Raw genomic sequence first — 17,246 nt, 5'->3', positions numbered from 1 at the left:
TTATTTTGCACTATTAGGTTTATAGCTTTAAAGTGATACTATTTACAATAATAATAGTGAGAGTCTGAATCTCATTGTTACAAACATATCTTCTCTGAATCGACTTAAATGCCAAGTATGCAAAGCTGATCTGTCAAATTCAGTACTACTAGAATGTATACCGTAAAGGCTGGCTCACCGTGGAGGCCCCTCTCTACATCCATGATGTAGTTCCCAAACACGATATAGTTTCAAACATATTTGAAAATACATTTTCAAAATACAATTTTGAAATAAAATAGACTTTCTACTACTTCAGCAAATAGAATTTTACAGTTGTAGTGGTTCTTTTCAGGCACTGAGGCTCACTCCCTCACGCAGAGATACCTTAAACAGATCTTAAGCTAAGAGCTAAACTGCCTAAGCTCTGGTGTGGAATGGTGGAAATGGCAAGAGACTCAATGTGGTAAACCCGAATTCAAATCCTACCTTCTCCACTTACTCTCAAGGCAAACTCTCAGTGAGCTCCATTATCCAAAACTATAAAAAATGAAGGTAACATCTTAAATATCTTGAAAGAGTGTTGAGAAGCCTCTGAAATATCTATGTGGAAGTACTTTGTAAACCATAAAGCACCAGAAAACTGTAAGATCATCATGTGACTTGTGCATCCTCACCAGAGGTGGGGGTATTACGGTGGAAGTGCGGAAGCCCTACCTACGTCTTCAAAAAACCTTCTGTTCTTCTTTCCCCTACCCAACACTGACCCCATTTACACTCTGTGACAAAAATCTGTGAAGTGATTCTCACACAACTCTCAAAGATCCATTTGCTTAGAGTAGAAGGCCAGTGTTAGGGAAGCTTCTTCTGCTATAGCATTCCAATATTTGTCAAATATTGTCTTTGTCCAACATCCATAAAATTACACATCTGCATCGCAATTGTTTTCTAGGTATGTAACACCTTCTCCCAGCCCCCTCACTTCTCAAGGTTCTCAAAGCTGTTTTCTTGTGGTTCTACTTAGCATGAAGTGATGTTAACCTTTGAAAAACTAAAAGGGTCATGTTTTAAAATGCTTTATAAAGTATATTGTGATGGATCAGTGACCAAGCTTAGAATAATTCATTACATGCTCTTGTGATATAAATATACTTTGCTTTAAGAATATGCGATACAGAAAAATTCACAGGAAGACATGAATTATTAATAGCTGACAGCATGAAAAGACATTATCACAAGGCTTATTTATATAAACTATTAAGTGGAGGTTGAGAGAGATGATAACAAGAAGTTATTTAAAATTAACATTATTACTATGAACAGAAGAATAAAACATCTATAGAAATGCAATGCTAAGAACTCAGAACCATATAATCAATTGACCAATTTCATTGTTCTACCAATCATAATCAAACTTTTAAATGAGAATAGCAAAAAAATATTACAGAAATGCTCCCAATATTTTTACAAGAAGTGGCAATACTAACACGGTTATTTTTGAAAAGCTTAGATGAATTCCTAAATTGCAATCATGACATCTGTGACTTCCATTAGTTAATTTGTTTTTTCGAGAGACACAAAATAAGTTAGTACACTTGTGGTTTTAAAGCACTATACATTTAACCTATATTCTTTATACTTCCTCTGTGTGTATTTTATTGTTTTTAACTTGAAAATAATCACAACTATTAGCATTTAAACTGTATTTTTTGCATACCGACATCATAGTGTTTGAGCATATAAGAATATTCCACACCATTCCATCATCCTTATTTAGGAGTAAAATTCAAGGATCATTAATCTTATAATTAATTCCTCCACATAGTCTCATCAAAATGCCCCTACAATTACAATAGCATTGAAATTATATGGCACCCTTTTTCCAAATATTAGAGAAATATACAAATATTGAGAAATCCCTAGTTTTTATCTCCTAGTCACTTACTGATTTTAACTAAAGAACATTACCTCTTTTTAGCTGGAATCTGCATTCTGTAATTTTGATTGGAAAATGTATATGAATGTTTGCCAGTTAAAGAATAATACATTTCGAAAAATAATGTGTGTAACTACTTGAAAATGTCAGTCATCTGATATAAAGAAGCTCACTCACATTGGTTAAGTAGTAAGTACCCTGGAATGCTTTAAAAGTAATGAAACAATCTACCAAAACACATACTTTTTCCTAGTCTTTAGGCACATAATGTAGCATGAAATCATGATGCTTTTAAAATACTCTGTGCAGAGATATTTATTTTTTAGCAAATATTTTCTTCAAAAATTGGTATGCGGTATTGACAGTGTAATCTACTTGCACAACTAGTTTTGCAATAACCTACGAATAACTGTAAATAAGGAAAATGTAAATTTCATGTAAAAATGGTTGCAAATTTTTGGTAGCTACAAGTGTACAAGTTGTATTGAAAATATAGTATATATACATAATTTAAGAATGAAGCATATAATTTCTGATCTATTTATACATGAAAATTCAAGAATTTGTAAAAGAAATTATTTTGGGGAAAAAGAAAGTAAATCTCATTAGCTAGTTAGGATACTTTTATTAGAGAAGCTAATTATTTCCAACATTTTACTAGGTACAGAACTAGATACAGGCATGGTGGTGCTGATGTATTTCATGAAATCACACAATTGTCACAGTGCTACTGCAGTTTTACTCAGTTCCATTGGGACGCTAGCAAGCTGGACTGAGTGGGAAAAAGCATTAAATCTAAAATTAAAGAAACATAAAAACATTTCACTTTTTATTATTGCCTGTCAAGAACACAATAGTAATTAATTAAAATATTTATTGTTTGATTACTTAAAATTTCTGATGGCTAAACAGGTTTTAACTTACACATCAAACAAATTTTTTATAATGTATGCTTGATTCATTTTTTCCCATCAAGAATGAAAATATCTCGATAACATTATTTTCATTTCACTAAGTTTCATACATTCTTAATTTCTCCCCTAGAATCACTCATTTATTATTTAAGAAAAAAAATCAAACTATCTTCAAAGACAACTTTTAAATAAAAATTTGTTGGTTGTAATGTGGCATGTTCTAAGGTAGGGGCCGCTTAGTCTGTTTGGTGGTTTAGATTCTCCAGCATTCATTTTTAACGGTTTAAAGGTTTAAAAAACCAAGAGAATATTTCCCTTTTGATAAATGAAAAATCAAAGCAAATACAAATTAGCAGAAAGCACTGTATTGATAGCTGTAAGTGAGGCAATGAGAAAATGAGAATCAAAGTGTGAAAAAGGTAAATATTTAAAAACTTAAAGTCTCTTGCCCTAAGACAAATTTGGGGGTAATGCATTTAGATAGCTTTGGAAAATTAAATATGCATCCAAATGTTCAGTTAATCCTAAAATCATTTCAAATGGCCTAGAATTTTCAAAAGACTATGGTTTTTAGTTTTTTTCTAGAGCATTCAAACTGGCGCGGTTCAGGTTATCCTTTGAAATTTCAGTGATCATAGCAAGAAAAAATGTGATTAAATACAGTGAACCAAACTGCAAATGACTGTATGCATGTAACTTTAAAGGACATATTTATATTTTTATGCTTAGGGGAAAGGGCTGGGGCCCTCCTCCACCCCCTCCCCCCATACACACACATATCAAAAGAATGTACTAATTCCTGGCATACTTGCCTCTGAATATAGTTATTAAATGAAGACCTAGCCCAATTCTTCTCAATCTCTGTAAGCTTCCCAAATTGCCACCATCTCTGATGCTGCAGAAGGGGCATACCTGAAAACATAAGTAACACACAGGCAAGGACCCTACTCATTTCCCGACTGTACAGCACAGCACAGTAACATAGAAGTGCTGCCAGAGGCCACTCGCTATATATTCAGACGTACAGAAGCACACTTGAGTTTTGAATGCTCGCAAAATAAAACACAAAGCTGCATATTACCAAGCTGCTTGGGTAAAAGGAATGTTAAATAATATAAGGATCTTTTCTTTATATGCCAGTAAAATATGTTTTTTAAAACAAGTAGAAAAAGACATGGCAAGAAACAATTAAAAGCACAAATTTCCCAGCATTCAAATGAGCTGACAGTGAGTCAGACAGAAACTTTTCATAAGTTTCCCAGTGTTTTGCTAGAAAGTAGTTTTGTGTTCAGTATTCTAAAGCATAGGAGATTTTTAATTTAATAAATGGACATATGTAATGTTATGACCTTATTCTAGACTACAAACTATCTGAACAGTATTCACTTAAATTCCTGTCAGCATTCATCACGTTAAAAACAGAAGTTCTAAATTTTTATTTTTTCTTGGTATCATCTAATATTACTATGAAGTCTAGCTATGCTCTTAGATGATACCTTAGCATTGTCTATTTATGTCAAAATGCTTAAGATTCACTACATAAATTTCATTGAATTAAGACCAAAAAAGTTGTGATCTTTTGATATTCAAAGTAATAGAAGACTCATGGTTGCATTTTAAAATGTAAGAGAAAAGAAAAAGATGCTAACCTGAAAGAAGTCTTGGATTTTACTCACTAGATTTACGATATTTTTGCAAATTTATTCCTATTAATTTCCCAGAAAACTGCTATAAAGAAATAGAAAACATATCATCTATAAGTTTGTCAAACATAAAGGACAAAGAAAAGCATATTTTTGACAAATAGTATTTATTTTGTTTGTCCAGTTTAGTAATGCCATAAAATTACAAGCGAACTTGATTTGTATATTTAACTTAAATAATTACAAATTATTTTTTTTAATTCAACAGCCTTTAAATTACATTAATAAATTCTACTTTCTTCCAGGTAAATGTCTTTTCTGGAAATAAACATATCACTTGACCTTTTTTATTATTTTTTGTTTCTGCATGCATGCTTAAATAGATAAAATGAGCACAGTCCTTGAAATTACATTCAAAGTGGACCAAATTAAGATTCTAATAGTATTGATTTCCCCTTAATGTAATTTACAATGTGTAAACTGCCACTCGAAATGGAGCTGCAATAGCTGGCATTTAATCATTTGGCAGTGTTTTTGGCAGAGATGAATTATTGCACTGTTATTTGAACTGAAGCATCTCATAATATATATGTAACAGATTTTGTATGATACAAAACTTCACAGCAAGCTATTTGAATGTTTATTAAAAAAATCTCAAAATGACATGGAAACGTTTACTGTATAAATAAAAGCACTTAGACATTGAAGTGTACATTATTCAATAATTTACATCATCATAAGAAAACTGGGTGTGAGTTAACCAGTACAAGCTACCATACTCCATTCATATTCCAGTCATGTCCATCATAAAACGATTTAATTTTTACTTTAGTAATGGATGCTTGTTACATCAATTATCTTAAAAGCATCAAAAAAGTGAATTGCATTTCAGTACAAAAATCCCAGTAAAATATTGCGTATGCCTAAGGTGTTTATAAGATTATTTATTTAATGTAAAGTGCAAAAGAATCGTCTGACAATTAAGTTGGATTGGCACAGAACATTAGTTTTGCTAGGGAAAGGGGTTCTGTAGTCAAAAAAGTTCATAAAAAACTCGGTCAAGTAAAATTAAATAGGATTTTATGTACCTTAGGCTTTATCCAGCTCCCTGAGGAGCATGGGAATTTCCCAGATATGTTTGGACATGCAAACTCCTTTTTCACAGATCTCCTATGACCAAAAGTCACAGGAACATCTTTGGAAAAGGATGAGTTAGAGAATTGTGCAAAGAGTTCTAATACAAAGTGTTATTTGGCAGAAACTTATATGAATAATACCATATGCCATTTTTCAAGTTTTACCTCAACCACAAGTCTCTTAGTAAGAAAAATTATAACTGACCTCAGAATAATACAGTAGCTGGACTGGCTTTAAGCTGGAGGTTGACTCCAGGCTGCTGTGTCACATTATCACCATTATTCAACGTAAACGATACACAGTGTGTTTACATTAGCTTTTGCCTACAGCACTTCTAATCAGAATTCTGTATTTTTTATGGCTCAGTTAACATCCTCTCACATTATCAAATATATGTTCCTGAAAAGAAATTAACAGCCAGAGGACAAAATTATATGAATTATTTATTCACATATTTTTATAAAAGTGACCAAATGAATTTGACGGCTAATTATATAAAATCATCAATGTCAAAATGACTATACATTACTTCCTTTCCAGGATTTTTTAAAGTGAAGGTTGATTTAAAATTCCGTAAGTTTATAAAAAGTTTTCTTCAAGATACTACTGTTGGGGCCCAGGACAGGCGGCCTCAAAATATTCCACAATGGCGTATTATTTTGAATTCAAGTCGCTCGAGAAGCAACCAGTACAGGAAGAGCACTGGGACCCTCCCTTGTCTCTCTGAAAGCAGGAAATCAATCTCCCAGGTGAAAGGCACTCTCCCTACATCCTTATCGCCAGAGCTGGGGGATACAGGGCTCAGAGGCCTGCAGAAACAAACCTTGTTAATTCACTGTCTGCAGCCTAAACTCTGTTTAACTTCCTCACTAATCACATACCTCAAACCTAAGTTTCTTTATCCTGTCAATTCCTCACAAATTTATTGGTTTTTGTGTAAAAGATATACACACTGCCTGCTTCGTTCACTCACCAAGCATCATTTTCATAACTCTCCCGTGCACACGTAATTAAACGGGGTTTTTCTCCTGTTAATCTGGTCTTGTGTAAATTTTACTATTAGTCTAGCCGTAAGAACACAAGAAGGGTAGAAGGGGGAACTTCCCTTTCCAGGACAGTGCCATTCATTCTTTAAGAAATGCAGAGTTTTATAAAAATTATAGATTAATTTGGTCATCAGCCATACTAAAATTATGTCAATTTGTATTCACCTTTAAGCTAGAAGATATTCAGTTACAGTATAAGAAAAATATGTGGTTTATTAAATCTTCATTAAGAAAAACTTAGGGTGTCTCCCAAGAAAGGGGCTGGATTAATTATAACAGCTTATAACTAGGGATTTTAAATGCTAAGGATCTGGTGACTCCACTTTGCAATTTCCATAGCAATATCACTCAGAAATGTCACCATGGTGCCTACCGTGTGCAGTACCCCACATTACACAGATGTGCTCAAAGGAATTTTAAAAGACTTACTGGTTTACTAATGCCAAAACCACCAGCTAATGTTGTCAAGAAAGACAAATTTGTAATTTCTGAAAATTTAAACAGAGTGGTAGATTATCTACTTTTTTTTAACTTTGTAAACAGTTGGCATTATGTATACACAACAATGCAGCTTAACAGAACAAATTTAAATGTTGACTTTTCATTAAAAATTTGTCATTTCCAGAAAAATCTAGATTTAGAGAAAGATGCCATTTCAGGTTTTCTATGTCTTCACTAACAAAATAAAGTGCAGAGAGAAAAGTTGTTTATTAAGAACCTTTTTTCCATAGGAGACAACAAAACATATTGAAGAAAAATATAAAATGCAAAAAAGAAAAGATATTGCCTCCTATAGTCTTATTTCATTATTGATTATTTTATGGTCCACCTAAGGCAATTTAAAATAAAATTTTAGGAACTACAATTTTCTTCAACACAAAGACCCATGAAGATTCTGTTCTCTGATTATGTGATCAAAGAACAAACCCTATTACGAATATGGCACAAAATCCAGGATTCTCCTTCTAGTTCACCCTGAAACACCAACAACTACAAACAAAATTTCAATGCATGATTTGTAACTTTCAGATAAGTATAAATTAGTTTTATCTAGGCTTTGATCATTTGGCTTCTTATATAATCTATCTCGTAAGTACATTCCTCTAGGTGTATATTATTAAAAATTAAGGCTAAGAGATATTTATATAAATTAATCATACCAATATTTTATGACATTATGCAGATAGCTGTAGAGTGATAACTTTTCCAAAAGCAATAATATCCCAAATACAAAAACATCTCTTTTATTGCTTTGAACTGTGTGCTAAAGCAAAAACACATAGAAAGGAAAAAGATTTAACAAGTAGGAATATGGAAAAGCTCCAAAAGTGTTAATTCAAAGTGATCCAGTTTGTCTCTTCCAAGCAGAAAAATTCACAGTATTTCTTCACCTTTCAAATTCTAAATATTCAAATTGCCATAGTGCCCTGCAAAAACTAATACATAAGCAAAATCATCAGCTTGTAACAATAAAATGTTAATTTTTTTTAGAAAAAAGATTGGCCCTGAGCTAACAACTGTTGCCAATCTTTTTTTTTTTCTCCTCCCCAAAGCCCCTCAGTACATAGTTGTATATTCTAGTTGTGAGCACCTCTGGGTGTGCTATGTGGGACACCGCCTCAGCATGGCCTGACGAGTGGTGCCCCAGGCCACAGAAGCAGAGCGTGCAAACTTAACCACTCGGCCACGGGGCTGGCCCCTGGTTTTTGTTTTTGATTAATTCTATTCCATAAAAGCACTTTCACAAGAGAAAATACTTTGAGTTTCCAAGGCTTATAATTCAAACCACTATATACTAGTAATGTTGACCCTATAACTTACACATAAGAAAAACACAACCAAACTAAACAAAAACCCTGAAACATCGAAGCACATGTGAAATATAAGTTTCCTATAGCTTCAGTTAAAAAAAACCCAACTGGAGTCACGTTAAAACAAACTTTGAAATGAGAAATGAACAGCTTCATAATCTATCACAGAAAAATTTCCTATCTCTATTAGAAAAAAGATCACCACGAGTAAACTACTCCTGATAAAAATAATGGTAGCTTTGCCTTTAAAAATTATTTGGAAGATAAACTGCCAAAAGCCTGTTATAAAATTTAAAAGCATTTTTATGTTTAATATAAACTCACATTGGTACTTGTACCAATATTGATTCTTATATTTACATTCAGTTGAAAAATACAGAAAAAGAACATGGTCTATAAAATATATTATTCCCAGTATTGATACCAGGGATCACTTAAATTTCTGGTAACTATGAACACATCTAGAACACAGCATAAATATCTAAAGTGTTATTCAGGATACTTACATCATCATATATGAAATTCACAACCCCTTGTTGCAAGTGGTCTCTTCTCCTAAAGAAATCTTTAAACAAAAAAATTACTTTTTTATTATAATTTAAAATCTATAGTTTCAAATACTTGGTGTCCCCAGGAACTAAAAGGATGAATAATTTCATACTCAATTCAATTTTAAGTGATTTTATATCCAAGGCAACTGAAACATGAAGAAAACTTTCCAAAACAGAGCTACAACAATTTTTCAGTATTTATATTCCTAAATTTTTAAAGCCTTAAAACTCTGACTAGATTTAATAGTGAATAAAGGAGAGAAACACATGATATCATAAACTTACTGGAGAAAATGACAGATACTACTCAAGAAAAACAGCTACTTAATACTGTACCCATTTTTAAATGGTCAATACCTGTCAATGCTCGAAGCTTCACACAGCAAGCAATATAATCATCAAAGAAGATTCTGCCATTCTTGCTATAACGTCTAACAATAGCAGTTAATGTTTGAGGACTCAATCTATAACCTAAAAAAAGGGATTGATAAAATTAAAATTTCTAAAACCAAATGCCGTAAGACCACCAGAACAAACATTGCATGCTTCTTAATAGTCATAAAATAACTTTCAAGATACATTCCATAAAAATATATATTAGAAACAAAACGTTCATAATGAAATGGATCAGACAGAGGCTTCATTACTAACAGTTAAGTGGTAAATAAATATCACAATTCTATCTTTGTGATAAAGTCGAAGCTAAGGAAAAGAAAATAATTATCTTTCTGTGTCTTTAAAATATATTTTGATTTTGAAATAATGTCTAGGGTATTTCATAGTTTTAAGTGCTTCAATATTTCAATTCTGAAAGTTTATTTATTTTTTACTCTTCAGGTGCTTTATTTATTTTTAGTTTTTTATTGAGGTATAATTGACATCTAACATTATGAGTTTCACAGCATAATGATTAGAAAATTTATATTGATCCAAATGATCCACTGGCAAAATGATCAGACTGTCAAATGATCACCATAATAAGTCAACACCCATCACCATACAGTTACAAAAATATTTTTTCTTGTGATGGGAACTTTTAAAATCTCTCTTAGCAACTTAGAAATATGCAATACAGTATTATTAACTATAATCACCATGCCGTATGTTATATCCCCATGACTTACTTATTTTATATGGGAAATTTGTATCTTTTGAACACCTGTACGCAATAATTCTGTAATTTTACAGTTCTTTAAAGAATATCAAAACAAAGATTACCAGTGATCTTTGCTATCATTCAAATACTATAATTCCCACTGAATATATTACTTATATGTATCTTTTGTGGCCAAAGAAAATCTGAGGATCAACATGGTTATTCAGAAGGAGAAGAAATATGAAAATGTTATTCCTTTCTGTCCCACAACCCCTCTTCTGTTTCTTCACAGACTTTCATCTTAACCACAGACTTTTCACTATCTTTTCGGTTCTTTGTTGTTTAGACCTGTGATTCCAAAAGTTTTTGACTACATACTCTTATCAGTAAAATGTTTTGGATCATTCACTCCCATAACAGGCATATTAATTTAATTTTAAATTCTATACATGCATTACCGTCTGATTATTTACATTTTAAAAATATATAAAACTGAAATTTAAAAAATAAAATAAAAATAATTAGAAATATAAATTAATATATTCTACTTTCTGCGCCCCTATAGATGGTCCTGTGAATTTAATGACACATGTACACTTTACTGTGAAGAATGCTGGCCCAGAAGTATTGTCTTCATATATTACCAGATTAGTAGATCTACACAAAAGACACTAATTCATTCAAAGGGGAAAGCAATAAAAATAAACGCAATAGGAAAATTCTATGTGTAGCTATAATAAAATGTAATCCAGGAAACTAGGTGAAAGGAAAGGCATAAATTAATAGAAGTAAAACATGCAAACTAATATAATTATATACAATGCATTTTGAACTTCCCATTAGAGGGGTATGATCTGGATGTGGTACTGATAAAATTCTTAAGATTTCCCATAGCATTCTAAGCAAAATAATATGAATAATTTTAAACATATCTGAAGATCTTAAATTTGAATAATCCAGAATACCTCTTTGTTACCCTCGACTGCCTATGTGAACTCTTTGGTGGCTTTCCATTTTGCAAAAGGTTATATTAATTTTCTAACGTTATGCTGAATTAAAGACCAAGTTTAAACCACTGGGTATTAAGCCTCTTTATACGGCCAGGATTGTCCCTAAAATCACCATCTGTTAAATTAAAATATCCACTTATAAAACAAATCACTGGTTGTCACTTCTTTAAATTAGAATTTGAGATAATTTGCATTGGGTTCAGATTTTAACTTCAAAAAGTTAATTTTCTTACAAATGTATTTTGTTTAGAAATGAGTATAAATTAAAATGACAAGGGTAAACACAATTAAAAGGACTACTTACAACTGCATTAACTCTAAGCAAATTAAATACCACTGCATATTAGCACTTTTTGAAAGAAAGTAGACTGAGAATCTTAGCTTACCAGAGATTTGATTAAAAAGTTACATTCTTTTAACATATTCTAAAATGCAGACTTCCCATTTTGGGATATTTTTATCTCTAGTGTGTGTTCTATACTACACAAGAAAAAGAAGAAAAACAAAAAACATGGTTTTTACTGCTGAAAAGCTAGACTACGATATGGAGACCTGTAATTGACTGAGATAAGCCTTTGTTGTCAAATTAAAGATCTTACCAAGTCAGCAAAGAACACAACGTAAATGCTAAGTGAGTACTAACAATTAGAGGAATAAATTTAATATACTCAACAGAGAAAATTCAGAAATTATTTTATCAACCAGAATGCATGAATGACCATCTTTTGAAAAAGTCATAGATAAATGGTTTTGTTAAAGGTCTAAAGTCAAAATTTATCTACAACCCTGAAATCAAACTAGGTAACTGCGGATCAAATAATCTCTCTCTTTATCACCTAGCAAATTGCAACAATTAAGATTCATCTGATCTAAGAACAAAGACAACCTGGACAGATTCTAAAGAATGTTAATATTCTTACCCATAGCAGCAATAGCTTGATTCAATTCATGATGCTCTACTGTGCCACTCTGATCTTGATCAATAGTTATGAAGTTTTGCTTCCAGGCATTAAGAGCTGCCCAAAGTTCTTTGAATTCATTAAATCCCATCTTTCCTGTGTAATCTCTCTGATAGTTTTATTAAGAAAAATAAATTCTGATACCAAAGAGAATTCATCTGACCCCAAACTCCAACATACTGACTAAAAAATTGTTAGGATGCTTTCGTAAGAGTTAGTCAAATTTAGCATATGAATAGATTTCTGTGTAAAAGAAGGAAAAGCATGAATTTAAACAGGATCTTACAAAGTATTTTTAAACTCTCTGACTTACTATGGTCATTTATAACCAACAATTGCCTTAATATTCAGAAGCAATTATTCTATATTCTAGTATTTTCTATTTTTATTCAAGGATACATCCAACATGGCAATCATAATTCTGCAGGTTTCCAAACTGAAGGCTATAAAACATATTTATTATTCCAATTGGTGTCTTGCCCAATTTTATTTATGTAAAATTATGATAATTTCTATTTTCGAAATATTTAAAAATTGCCAAAAACACACAATTACTCCATCAACAAACTTTGATGAAATGTTAGGCATCCATAGTAAAAAAGAAAAAGCTAAAGTAAAAATTACTACCCTCAAACTATTCACATCTAGCACAGGGATTTAGGTAATTAAATAAGCAATTATAAAATAAGTGAAAATTATTGTCATGGGGAAAACAGCTCTGGTCTTCCTAACATAAATGACAAGTTGGGTTTAAGTAGAAGTTTGGCATATACTGTGATTACAAAACTTGAAAGAGTTAGAGATTTAGTTCAAGCTTGGGATTTATGTGAAGCAGTGGCATAGGATGACATCAGAAAGGCAGATGAAGACCAGATCATGAAAGTCTTGAATGCCACCCTAACTGAAGTCACTGAAGGATTTTCAGGAGCAGAGGGGCAATTCTAAAATGTCCATTTCAGAGCATTAGTTTACAATGAACAAACTATAGAAGGATGAGACTGGATATAGATAAATCATCTGGTAGTGTATGGCAATCGACCAAGCAAGAAAAAAATGAGCTTCTGGACAGAAGCAACTGTTTTTCCTTGGGGGAAGGGAAAAGAAAGGAAGAAGAAATAAATATGAGTGGTTAACATTGGAGAGATAGAAATGGACAATGAATAGTTATTTTCATTACAAGCTTTGGAGAATTATGTGACTTTTTCAACTACGCGTATATATATCTGTGATAAAAATTTTTTTTTAAATATTTTAAGTACAGGGACAAAAAAGTCTGAAAATTAATTCCTATTCCAATTTTAATGGGGTGGGGGAGATCTCACGAGAATAAGTTCCAGTGATTCCAGACTGTGTCAAACATTTCTGGAGTTCTTCAGCATCCACTTCACCATCCTGTTAAAAAATAATTATAGACTGATTTACCGCGCAGTTATATAAATATGCATTCTTCAAAACATTATTCTATTATCAACTATATAATTACAGAAATATTAACAGCAAAGAACATCATACAACATGAACAATTTTTTCACAAATTACATTCTACTAATTTTTTAAGCATTTCAAATATAATTTATTTTCTCTGCTTCTGAAAAATAGCATAATCACTCTGTCCTATAATAGCTCAAAATAATATCTTGTGAGAATCATTGTACTTCTACTTAAAATAGTTAGAAAAATGCTTCAAATGTGTTCTGAAAAGTCTCAAAAACTTTCCCCTTGTGCCCCTTTTGGGGCAGATTATTTCTACAGGATAGTGAAACTTTAAGTGGAAGGACAAATATTTTTTTGACCACCACCATTACCCCCAGCAAAATTTTAGAGTCCTCCTACATTTCGTTGCTATTCTTCTGATTACTGACCAAACATTCTTATTTGAACTTATGGAAAATAAAAGTTTTTAACGCAAACAAGAAATCACAAGAGAAGCAAAACAGGTTGAATATTCTCATTATGATTCAGTACCTCATTCTATTTTCTAAAAAAATACAGAGTAATTTACCTGGAAGTATCACATACATTGTCACAAATGCAAAACAAGAGCTCTGAGAAAGGATCAAGGAAGCAAATTTAAAATATGTACTTTGTGAGGCTGGCCCAGTGGTGTAGTGGTTAAGTTCGTGCACTCTGCTTTGGTGGCCTGGGGTTCACAGGTTCAGATCCTAGGGAGACCTACACACCACTCATCGAGCCATGCTGTGGCAGTGTCCCACGTACAAAATAGAGGAAGACTGGCACAGATGTCAGCTCAGGGCGAATATCCCTCAAGCAAAAAGAGGAAGACTGGCAACAGTTGTTGGCCCAGGGTCAATCTTCCTCACTTGCCCCCCAAAAAAGGTACTTTGTAAGAGACCTAAGAAACAAAAAAAACTTTTACAAACTACTTCTAAGAAGTATTATAAACATTCATGGTCTATGGATCTTTAGCAAGGAACTCCTTATAACAAAAATTCCAGCAGTTCTAACACAGGAATTAAAAAATACTGAGAAGCATTCTTCTTAATGGACCATCCATGTAGTATTTCCTACACAAAGTAGCTTAGTGCCCTTTTCTCTGTCATGCATATTTTTGGAAATTTGCTTACAAAATTTTAAATTCTGTAGTTAGAAAATCATACTTTAAAAAAATTAGCCATATTTTTAGATTGGGAGCTGGGTTAGAAATTTCTCCTCCAATGATAAAGACTTTAGAAGGAATTTTTATTTAATCAACAATTACCTACTTCCCTATTATATCAAATCATTATTATATTTCAAGACTAAAAATTATACACTTCTAACATGACCTAAGAAGAAATTTTCAGGTAAAAAAACAAAAAAAACCCCAATGAATGAAGTTCACAGCTGCCACTGTCAATAATATCTCAGTGAAATGAAGACAGAAATGCCTGGTCGTTGTCAATTATCAGAAAGTAAATTTTAAAAGGCAATCCTTTACAAATAATTAAAACAGAAGAATAGAAACAAAGGTAGAAAATGATTTTTCTGTTTTTTAACTTAAAAAACATCTTCCACCTTCTAGTACACCAAAGATAACATGGTTACAAATTATTTTTTCCTTTAACTTTTCTCAAGTAGGAAAATGGTGTTCTATCTGAGGACAAAATTAATGAGAATTACTAAGGCTCATCAATTTTTTCTCATTTATCAAAATAATGCATTGTGAAAACAACAAGCTCAAACTTAAAACTTTCTAGAAAAGAGAAATTTGAATTTACTAAAAATCTAGCCCAACCCAATTAAAGGAGGGGAAATTAATTCAATGTGGTCTGGTGATAATTTCTGTTCAAGTATGAGCTTCCTCTGTAACACTTCACACAGAAGTCTGCTTAGTGCACAGAGGACCTTTCTCTAAATTCTATATTTCCAGAGACACAGAAGAAGGAACCTTGAAGAGTATATAGGTTCTTTTGTATAGGAAGAACAAAGTTTATAGAGAAAGCAAAGTTGAAAAGTATGTTAAGAAAATATCCTCTATTTCTAGTAAAGCATATGAGATCTAGTAAACACTTAAGTGAATGAATAATGCAGGAAAAATGTTATCACAGTTCTACAAAATTCTAACTATTCAATATATTTTTCTTGACCAGTATAAAAGAAGATATGGACTGTGACTAGGGCTTAAGTCTGAATGTCTGTCTCTGCTCATTAGTCTAGACCTCCATTCTGGCCTGTCTTCTTTACCTTTTCCTGATCTGCTTTACCATCAAGACTCTCCCAGAACCACTCACAACTTACAAGTCTCCTTTCTGATACTCTGGCCCAGCTTCTGTAAGGAGATTTACAGGCAGATCTGTGTTCAAATCCTCTCTGGCTTAGTCTCCATGCATCACCCTGTTTCCTCTTTTAGTTTGTGTCAAGCATTGTACCAACAGACTTTTAAAAATGAAATAACTATGACTACCCTCATCTCTGATCTCAGGAAGAAAAGCAGTCTAGTTTAAAACACAAATTTCATATACATTTAAAATGATATATTAAGGAAAAGAGTTCACATTTCTTTTAAATAGCAATCATTTTGTAAACTGGTCTTTGTGCAATCCACTTAGCATCTCACCTGTCCAGCAACAGCAGTGAAGTAAGTCCACATGGGGTCTCCCGCTGAGGAATAACTGTCTGAATATGCTGGGTACCCAGAATATCCACCAGGGAGCATGTTTGGCCCTGTTCCTGGCACTGGCTGTCCCATTTGCATCTGCATTCCTGGCATCTGACCACTAAAATTTCCAAACTATAAGAGTGAAAAAGGAGAAAGTTATTAATACAAATATTACCTATCTTCCACTAAAGTTACTTTAAAAGAAAATATTTATGAGAAGGCCTTTGAGAAGCAAGAATAGTGTTACCGAAAGCTTCCAGATTCACTATCACAAAAGCTGTTAGCTACAAAATGGTAGACATCCTCCATTAGGACATAATTCAGTCCATTAACATGTTATCCAGCATTAAAAGAACTTTAAAGAAAAAAGAAGTCTCTGGCCTCTCAGAACTTAGTCTAACAGATGAACATGAGGCACAATTTTAAAAAGTGTTTACCATCATCATCACTGAAATAAACCAAAAGTAAAAAATACAAGAAAATTTCACCTATAGTAAAACCAAGTAGAAGTAAATCTCAAGACACATACTTTGAAGAATACATGGTAAACACAATGCAATTGTGACCTAATCATGGGAAGCTGCATAGGGCTGAAACACTCTCGCTACCAGAAAATATTCTTAAAAAAGCAAGACCCCAATGAACAGATCAATAAAGTGATAATTCCAACAACAGTCCTCTTAAAAACTATTAAGAATAACAAACACAAGAATACCAACAAAAACACAAAGCTACTATTTATTGAGAGCTTTTCATATCCCAGGTACTGTTCTGAGTACTTTCCATCTATGATATAATTTGATTTTCCAACAACTCTATGAGGTAAAAGTATTATGGCCTTTTAGCAGCTGAGGACCTGAAACTTTAAGAAGTTTCCTGAATTGGTTAAGGTCAAATAACGAGTAAAAAGCAAATGATGATTCAAATACAGACAGTCTGACCCCAGAGGCTACATATTGTTTGTTCCTCCTAGAGTTCTGGTTTCTCTCTTCTTTTCACTTTTGGTATACATTTTTAATACCTTAGAAAGGCATTTTACTCAGTATTTTTATGAGTCAGGAAGAG

General features: G+C 32.4%; 1 protein-coding gene across 5 annotated transcripts in view; it reads right to left on the bottom strand.

The window, feature by feature from the left end:
- The window catches only part of GCA (grancalcin), a 43,968-nt gene that overhangs the window by 4,244 nt on the left and 22,478 nt on the right, over nucleotides 1–17,246 (bottom strand). For 3 of the 5 annotated variants that reach the window (XM_070241913.1, XM_001494347.7, XM_070241914.1), the window contains 7 exons: nucleotides 16,140–16,313; nucleotides 13,405–13,474; nucleotides 12,482–12,525; nucleotides 12,044–12,191; nucleotides 9,375–9,488; nucleotides 8,973–9,031; nucleotides 4,623–8,091 (listed from right to left, as the gene is read on the bottom strand). In XM_070241913.1, coding sequence (XP_070098014.1) covers nucleotides 8,065–8,091; nucleotides 8,973–9,031; nucleotides 9,375–9,488; nucleotides 12,044–12,191; nucleotides 12,482–12,525; nucleotides 13,405–13,474; nucleotides 16,140–16,292 — 615 coding nt within the window. In that variant the 5' untranslated portion in view covers nucleotides 16,293–16,313 and the 3' untranslated portion in view covers nucleotides 4,623–8,064. Of the gene's footprint in view, nucleotides 1–4,622; nucleotides 8,092–8,972; nucleotides 9,032–9,374; nucleotides 9,489–12,043; nucleotides 12,192–12,481; nucleotides 12,526–13,404; nucleotides 13,475–16,139; nucleotides 16,314–17,246 lie in introns of those variants that run through there. The other 2 variants (XM_023623029.2, XM_070241912.1) reach the window with 1 other exon arrangement.

This window comes from Equus caballus, chromosome 18, assembly GCF_041296265.1.
Source record: "Equus caballus isolate H_3958 breed thoroughbred chromosome 18, TB-T2T, whole genome shotgun sequence".
Classification (NCBI taxonomy): domain Eukaryota; kingdom Metazoa; phylum Chordata; class Mammalia; order Perissodactyla; family Equidae; genus Equus; species Equus caballus.
This window is presented reverse-complemented; position numbering and strand designations above follow the sequence as displayed.